This window comes from Priapulus caudatus, unplaced genomic scaffold (genome assembly GCF_000485595.1).
Source record: "Priapulus caudatus unplaced genomic scaffold, Priapulus_caudatus-5.0.1 Scaffold3997, whole genome shotgun sequence".
Taxonomy (NCBI): Eukaryota; Metazoa; Priapulida; class Priapulimorpha; order Priapulimorphida; family Priapulidae; genus Priapulus; species Priapulus caudatus.
Genome location: NW_014581058.1, coordinates 4,619 through 12,756, shown reverse-complemented (window position 1 = coordinate 12,756; position 8,138 = coordinate 4,619). Strand labels below are relative to the sequence as shown.

Sequence of the window (8,138 nt, the reverse complement as noted above, 5' to 3'; positions counted from 1 at the left end):
TTCTCTCTCCTTCTCTCTCTCTACTTTCTCTCTCTCTCTCTCTCTTCTGTACTTCTCTCCTCGCTCTCTCTTGTCTCTCTCTCTCCCTCTGCTTCTCTCTCTCTCTCGCTCGCCTCTCTCTCCTTTCCTCTCTTCATCTCTTCGCTCTTTCTCTCTCTCTTCTCTCTCTCTCTCTCTCTCTCTCTCTCTTCTCTCTCTCTCTCTCTCTCTCTCTCGTCTCTTTCTCTCTCTTCTCTTTCTCTCTCTCTCTCTCTCTTCTCTCTCACTCTCTCTCTCGCCCCCTCGCTCTCTTCTCTGCTCTCTCTCTCTCTCTCTCTCTCTCTCTCTCTCTCGCTCTGTCTCTCTCGCGCTCTCTCCTTCTCCCTCTCTCTCTCTCTGTCTATCTTTCTCTCTTCCCTTCTTTCTCTCTCTCTCTCTCTCTCTCTCTCTCTTCTTTTCATCTCTTCTATCTCGTTGCTCTTCGCCCTCGACCCCTCTCTCATACTAGTTATCTCTACCTTCACCCAGCAGTTATTTCTCGAGCCTGTGGCCGCGTAGTAGTACGTGCCAAACAACGGTTGATCGACAGTGCAGCACGTCGCGCTTGGCGATCTCGGCCGCAATCTGTCCCGTAGAGGGCGCTTCTCGTCGTCGTCAGCTGCTGCGTCGACGTCGCGTTGACGACGCTCGTCGCCAGCGAGTCGGCGCGTCTTGCCAGAGATGTTCACATGTTTAGCGTTAGCTGCGATGCCACGACACGGTCACACATTACACATACAGTATAGCGTGCAACTATTACTATGCTGTACATTAGTACATATATATAGTTACTGCTTAGCCATTTATATCACCATATATTATACTGTTATTATTTATTCATATTACATTTGTGGTGGTGTGCACGTGTGTGTACGTGTGTGTTGTTGGTGTATGTGTGTGTGTGTGGCTGTGTGTGTGTGTGTGCGTGTCTGGAGTAGTGTGCGTATGTGTGCCGTCACTGTGCGGTGTGCGTGTGGTTGTGTTGGGCGTGTGTCGTGCGTGTCGCGGTGCGTCGTGCGTGTGCTGTACGTGTGTGCGTGTGCGGTGTGTATTTAGGATGTGTATGCCTGTTCTGTGTGTGTGTATGTGTGATGCGTGCGTGCGGTGCGTTAGTGTGTCGTGTGTGCTATGTGTGCGTGCGTTCGTGCGTGGTGCGTTGCCGTGCGTGCGTGCGTGCGTGCGTGCACGTCAGACTCACCAGGTAGCTGTGCCTCTAGGTCTATAGGTGCGAGCACGGTCTCGCACTGCGGAATGCCGGGCAGCGCGCGGTGATGATCTTCTTCGCGCAGCCGTTCGTACTGCTTCGGTGGCGCCCCCAACGCTCCCGGCTTCAACTCCACGACCTTGTTCGAGCTGAGCCTGTGTGTGGGAGAGTTTCACGCTTCCGAGATTTATGCTCTGCTCATGTTCATCCATGGAATCATGATTATAACAGTGCTCACACTTATCGTTCCAACAACCGTAGTGTCCAGTGTCCAGGCCGCTCACTTAATGGCTTGTCATGTGCATGGGTCAGTTGCATGGGTCACTGCATGGGCTCATTGCTATGAGCAATGCATGGGTCAATGATGGGTCATTGCTAATGAGGTCAATGACGTGCGCCGTCAATACATGGGTCAATGCATGGGTCATTGCATGAGTCAATGCATGGGTCATTGCATGGGTCAATACATGGGTCAATGCATGGGTCATTGCATGGGTCAATGCTTGGGTCAGTGCTTGAGGTCATGTGATGGCTACTTACCCTCTGAAGCAGCAGTAGGACGTCGACTCGGTCTGTTGACTCCGCGTCGTCTCGCGCATGTGACGAGGCCTGACGATGCGCGGTAAGAGCAACCCATTGGCAACCATTGTATGACAGCATCAGCATTAGCCCCGCTGCCGCAGACCGACACCAGCGATGTATGTAGGTATATCTATGTAATGTATGTATGTATGTATGTTTGTATGTGTGATAAGCAGAGGTGGTAGTCACAGAGAAATGCTAGTTGCGTAGAACACGCATGCTGCTGCTGCCCACACACACCACATCACGCACACACACACAGCAACAACACACACACACACACACACACACACACACAGACACACACACACACACACACACACACACACACACCACACTGCTGCGCGCGATGCTGCTTGCCAGTGAAGTCGCTCTCTTCTACTCTCTCTCTCCCTCTCTCTCTCTCTCTCTCTCTCTCTCTCTCTCTATCTCTCTCTCTCTCTCTCTCTCTCTCTCTCGACACACATGCCACGTACGTATGCGCGTCATGCCACGAATGCCACGCACACCGCGCACACAATCACCGCCGCGCACACACGCACACAAAGAACGCCGCAGTAACCCGTGTCTTCATCGTGTGTGCTTTTTTCTCCTCTCCTCTACTCTCGGTCATCTGTGCTCTCCTCTCTCTCTCTCTCTCTCTCTCTCTCTCTCTCTCTCGTTCTCTCTCTTCCTCTCTCTCTCTCTCCTCTCATCTCTCTCTCTCTCTCTCTCTCTCTTCTCTCTCTTTCTCTCCCCCTCTTTATTTCTCTCTGACGCTTTTCTTCTCTTTTCTCTCTCTCTCTCCTCGCTCTCCCTCTCTCTCTCTCACTTCTAGTTGCATACAAACTACATGCATTCTACGCGCCTGCAGCACACCGCCGCCTGCAGCTGTGGTGACCGGCGCGTACGGCATGCTGCCGCGCCTATCCATGTCATGCTCAACGCTCGCGGTACGCAACGACCTCTTCAACGTGTTACCAGACCGTCTGCCGCCTGGGTGGTCCGGGCCCCGCCCCCGCCCTCCCCTCCCCCTCCCCGCCCCGCCCGCCCGCCCTCCGGCCGGCCAGCTACGCACTGTTTATGGCCGCCATAAAGCGCCGCTCACGCCATGCGCTCGCACCTGATTACACCGGCACGCGTTGCCATTGCCGCAACCTGCTCCCACCGTACCTACCGCCGGTTGGTTACGCTGCGGAGAAAGACGTGAGGCGGTGCAGCGACGCCAGTTTAAATACGCGATACCGAAAAAAATACGCGCCACAAATTTTCTACAAAAAAATCCACTTTTAGAACAAGAAATTCAAGACGCCCCGAGCAAAACGACCACGATCGCGTCGCCTGCGCAGCCGTGGCGCCCTCTCTGGCACACCGTGAAGGTGACCGAGGCGCGCCCCCGCTGTGGCTGCGCGCGTGTGTAGTCGGAGGACCCACGTACCTGCCCAGGACAGAAGGGCTCGCAGCGCGGGGATGGGGATGATGGCGGCGGCGAAGAATGCGAGCACGTTGGTGACAGACGTGAGGATGACGCTGACTCCCATGCGCTTCAGTCCCTCGCCGAGCTGTGCCTGCAAGCAGACGATCCACCACACTGCAGCCGTCAACGACCACCGCCCCATACACTGCGCCTGCCTCTACGACATGTACTATACATAGATATATAATATATATATATATATATATATATATATATATATATAATATTATAATATACATCATATATATAATATCAGCGTTAATACATGACAAAAATTATAGCCATTATTAAACCCCTGCATCATATATATATAATATACACACATACATATATAATATATATATATATATATAATATACATCACATACATTTAATAATATATAATATATATAATAACTGTAACGTCGGATCTTCAGCACATTAAACGTTATTCGTTGTTATCAGTGGCTCTAACAATCGTTTGAACACAATGGATAAATTGTGCTCGATGCGCGAGCGGCCAAGCACCAAATAATAGTCTATTTTGCAGCGAATTCCTGCCGCCAATGGCTGTATTTTCAAGGACGTCAGAGACGCATTTTAAAATCGCAAACCGCTTCTGCGGCTGGTCTGGAATCCGTCACTAAATTGCCAAGCCTCTAAGATTACGAGCCTGGACAAAGCGGGAGCCCGTGTTTGCTGCGTGCGTCTGCGCCGCGCATGGGTGTGTGTTGGGTGTGTTGCTGTTGCTGTGTGCTGTGTGTGTGTGTTGCTATGTGTGTAATGTGTTGCTGCGTGCGTCATACGCCACGGCGTAGCGTCTGCGCTCGTGGTGCGCTGCCGTGACCGTGTTGCATGCTGCGTGCGCTGCCGCGTGTGCTGCGTGCAGCTTCAGCGTTCGTGCGCTTCGTGTGCGCGTAGTGCGTGCCGCTGCCGTGGGCGTTGCCGTTGTGCGTTGCGTACGTGCACCCGTAGCGATGCGTGCGTGCGTGCGTGCGGTTGTGCGTGCGTGCCGCTGCGTGCGGCTGTGTGCACAGCGCGCACGCCGCGACTAGTGTGCTGTAGACAAGAAGAGACGGGGTAAACACACTTATAGAGCTCTACCTACCGCATTCTGCTGCTAGTTATGAACTCCATGGAAGGTACAGTATGAATCCGATCAACCCACTATCACACCCCAACAACATAACAAACTCCCCCTCCCTACCCCTCCTCCAGCTAAGACTGCCTGAGCGCAGTCACGTAGCATGTAATAACAACAACGTATGAATCTCTGACGAAAATGAGAGACAAATTGTCACACACTCCCTCCTTCTCCCCTCTCTCTCTCTCTCTCCTTCTTACGTACGATCTCCCCATATCTTTAGTTTTCACCCTCCCTGTTTTGCATGGCTGCCACTTCGCGCCCGCTTTACTACCCCTCTCTCTCCCTCTTAACGTCTTCTCACATACTTTTATATTAAACTGATTTCCACTCGATCACTGTTAGGCTCATGGAGCCCCAGATTGATAATATCAGTAATCTAAAAATAGTATAAATATATAATAAATTTTATAATTTTAAAGAATGAATAAAATAAAATAAATATAAATAATTTAAAATATTATAATTAATATAAATATATTAATCATCTGTAAATAATAAGCATTGGAAGCGCCCTACTCACCTGCCCCCTCAGGGTAAACCGGGTAACACGATGTAGACAGCATGCAAGAGAAGCGTGATGCGCAACGCGAGGAACAATGTCGTCGCACGCCCAATTATCCTAGCGCCAAGGAAACGCGCACACCTGCCAACCATAGCAACACTTTACCAACTCAGTATCAAAAACATCTCTCTCAACTTAACTCAAACATGTCTCTCAACTTAATATCAACATCTGCCAAACTCCAGCTTCAACATCATCTCTCAATTATAACTCAATGTCTCTCAACGTAATCAACATCTGCCAACTCAAGATTCAAACATTCTCTCATCAATTTAATCCAATGCTCTCTCAAACTTATTCAACATCTGCCAACTCATTCACATCTCTCTCAACTAAAACACTCAATATCTCGCAACTTAATTCAACATTCTGCCAACCTCAGTTCAACAGTCTTGTCAGCTCATGCTAGATCTTCTCAACCTAAGTCAACATCATGCCCTAAGTTATAACGCCCAAAGCATCTCTACAACTTAATCAAGATCTTTCAACTTTAATTCTCGCACTCTCACCTTCCACACTATCATACTACATTAACTTACATCTCTAAAACAAAAGGATACACGCACATAATCCGAAATCATTAATAAAGTAAAATAAGGAACTACTAATCCCTTTTAAATAATTCAACAGACTAACAAACTAACACTATAGCCTGACTCATTAATCAGATGTGCTACATTCAACACATACTTCGACCTATAAAATTAATAACTCATCTAATAAATATAAAAAAAACAATGACCATGACATCAATTAGACATCGATATGCTATATGACATCCGACATAATCCGCACGAGACGTCATACAAAAATGCCGATCAGTCATCATATCAGTCCGATCATTATAATAGTATATTTATCAGTATATCATATATATAAGTATATTATCAAGGTATACGTATATATATGGAATATGATCAGTAGTATCAATTATAATAGCGTAATATTCATCATTTATATCATAATATGATAGGAAATGATATCAGTATATCATTATATTAGGTAATATGAATCAGGTATATTCAATTAGTAATAGATAATATATCAAGATATAATCATTACTATAGGGATATTATCAGTAATATTCATGTATATAGGAATATTATCCCAGTATAATCAATTAATATAGCGTATAATTCATCAGTATATGCATTATATAGCCGTATATGCATTAGTATATCAATAATATAGGCCATATTATACAGTTATATCATATATATACCGTAGTATTATCAATATAATCATATATATAGATATAATTATCCAGTATACATTCACCCACAGCTTATCATATATATAGGCATATTACAGTAATAACATTAATATAGTATCATTATCAGTATATCATTATATAGGTATATTATCAGTATATCATTATATAAGGCATATTATCAGTATATCATTATATAGCCGCTATATTAATCAGTATATCATTATATAGAATATTATCATATACCATAATTATAGGAATATGATCAGATATATTTCATTATATAGGAATCATTATCAGTATATCATTTATATAGGTATCATTATCAGTATATCATATATAGCGCCATATTATCAGTATATCATTATATTAGAATATTATCAGTATACCATTATATAGCGCCATATTATCAGCTATATCATTAATTTTATATAGTAATTATTCAGTAGTAATCATTATATAGCATAGATCAAAGTATATCATTATATAGGAATATTATCACGTTAAACCGTATTAATATACGGAATTATTATCAGTATATCATTATATAGCATATTATCAGTTATATCATTATATAAGCATATAATACAGATATCAATTATAATATGGGAGAGAGAGAGAGATTAAGAGAGAGATAGTGAGCGATCGGTGTTGAAGTAGCAAAATTGCACAAAACATGCTGAGAAGGAATATGAATTACTTGCGTTTTTGTTTTGCAGGTAAAAAGAATTTATTTTATTAATATTTAAAGTAGCGAATTAATATAATTAATATTTTCACAATCGATGATTTGCTGCATTCGTGTGCGAATCTGTGTTTGCAATGTGTCGCGGAGCCACATGATGCATCATCCTACGCCATTGTGAACGGAGAGATTCACGCAAGACTTACACAGACTCCCAATCTCTTCTGACGATCTCCTCTAACTCACAGCTTCGTCATGTTGCAGCTGACAGCTGTTCTCATGTTTGTCGTGCTGCTCGGTGCTGCCACCTGGGGCATCACGCAGGTGGAGGACGGGCTGGACGTGACGGACCTGGTGCCGCGGCATACGACGGAGTTCCGCTTCCTCGAGGCGCGGCAGAAGTACTTCGACTTCTACTACATGTTTGCCGTCACTCAGGTAATGCGCGGGGGGCGGGGCGAGAGCGAAATGTACGGGTGTCGAGGAATGCTGCTTCCACGCATGCGCGCGTTGCGGATCGTGATGTGGGAGTAAAAATTCAGTGCAGTGCATTGTGGGAGTGTAGCTCATGCAGTGCATTGTGGGAGTGAAAATGCAATGCAGTGCATTGTGGGAGTGTAGCTCATGCAGTGCATTGTGGGAGTGTAGCTCATGCAGTGCATTGTGGGAGTGTAGCTCATGCAGTGCATTGTGGGAGTGTAGCTCATGCAGTGCATTGTGGGAGTGAAAATGCAATGCAGTGCATTGTGGGAGTGTAGCTCATGCAGTGCATTGTGGGATTGGAGCTCATGCAGTGCATTGTGGGAGTGTAGCTCATGCAGTGTATTGTGGGAGTGAAGCGAAACTATGTTTCTGGTATTACAGGAAAAATCAAACGCATGCAGTGCATTGTGGGATCATAATGCGTCCAGTACATTAACGTGTAACGTCTCGCTCACCACGACCAACTCTCATATATCTCTCAAATGGCGCGCGATTTAGAACGTTCGCTTGTTCTGCGCAGGGTAACTTCGACTACCCGAAGCACCAGAAGCTGCTGCACGACTACCACGACGCGTTCACGCGCATCGGCAACATCATCAAGAACGACGACGGCGGCCTCCCCGAATTCTGGCTCCCCCTGCTACGCGATTGGCTCATCAGTAAGTGCAGCTAGCGTGCGCGCCCGCGTGGAAATCCCGCATTCACCGCCAAGCCCTCCGCCTCACCCACCGCTATCATTGTGTGTTACTCAACGTGGGTGACATCTCTGACCTCTGTGACATTTTTGACCTCCGTGACCCCTCAATGACCTC

General features: G+C 46.1%; 2 protein-coding genes across 2 annotated transcripts; one reads left to right on the top strand and one right to left on the bottom strand.

Annotated features, from left to right (window-relative positions):
• Positions 1-519: 519 nt before the first annotated feature.
• Positions 520-1,881, bottom strand: LOC106819671. Its single transcript, XM_014824268.1, has 3 exons — positions 1,763-1,881; positions 1,217-1,377; positions 520-689 (listed from the first exon to the last, which is right to left on the bottom strand). Exons 1-3 carry the CDS (start codon positions 1,867-1,869, stop codon positions 634-636), a joined length of 324 nt encoding a protein of 107 aa, XP_014679754.1. The 5' UTR covers positions 1,870-1,881; the 3' UTR covers positions 520-633.
• Positions 1,882-3,262: 1,381 nt separating this feature from the next.
• Positions 3,263-7,999, top strand: LOC106819670 (protein patched-like). Its single transcript, XM_014824267.1, has 3 exons — positions 3,263-3,426; positions 7,092-7,281; positions 7,847-7,999. Exons 1-3 carry the CDS (start codon positions 3,263-3,265, stop codon positions 7,997-7,999), a joined length of 507 nt encoding a protein of 168 aa, XP_014679753.1.
• The last annotated feature ends 139 nt before the right edge of the window (positions 8,000-8,138 follow it).

Excerpts from the sequence above, each read along its gene's own strand:
- LOC106819671 (XM_014824268.1), bottom strand. The coding sequence starts at position 1,869 with ATGGTTGCCAATGGGTTGCTCTTACCGCGCATCGTCAGGCCTCGTCAC. Across the intron at positions 1,378-1,762 it reads TCCTACTGCTGCTTCAGAGG|GCTCAGCTCGAACAAGGTCG; the intron begins GTAAGTAGCCAT and ends TCCCACACACAG. Across the intron at positions 690-1,216 it reads CCTAGAGGCACAGCTACCTG|ACGCGCCGACTCGCTGGCGA; the intron begins GTGAGTCTGACG and ends ATCTCTGGCAAG.
- LOC106819670 (XM_014824267.1), top strand. The coding sequence starts at position 3,263 with ATGGCGGCGGCGAAGAATGCGAGCACGTTGGTGACAGACGTGAGGATG. Across the intron at positions 3,427-7,091 it reads TGCGCCTGCCTCTACGACAT|CTTCGTCATGTTGCAGCTGA; the intron begins GTACTATACATA and ends TCTAACTCACAG. Across the intron at positions 7,282-7,846 it reads ACATGTTTGCCGTCACTCAG|GGTAACTTCGACTACCCGAA; the intron begins GTAATGCGCGGG and ends TGTTCTGCGCAG.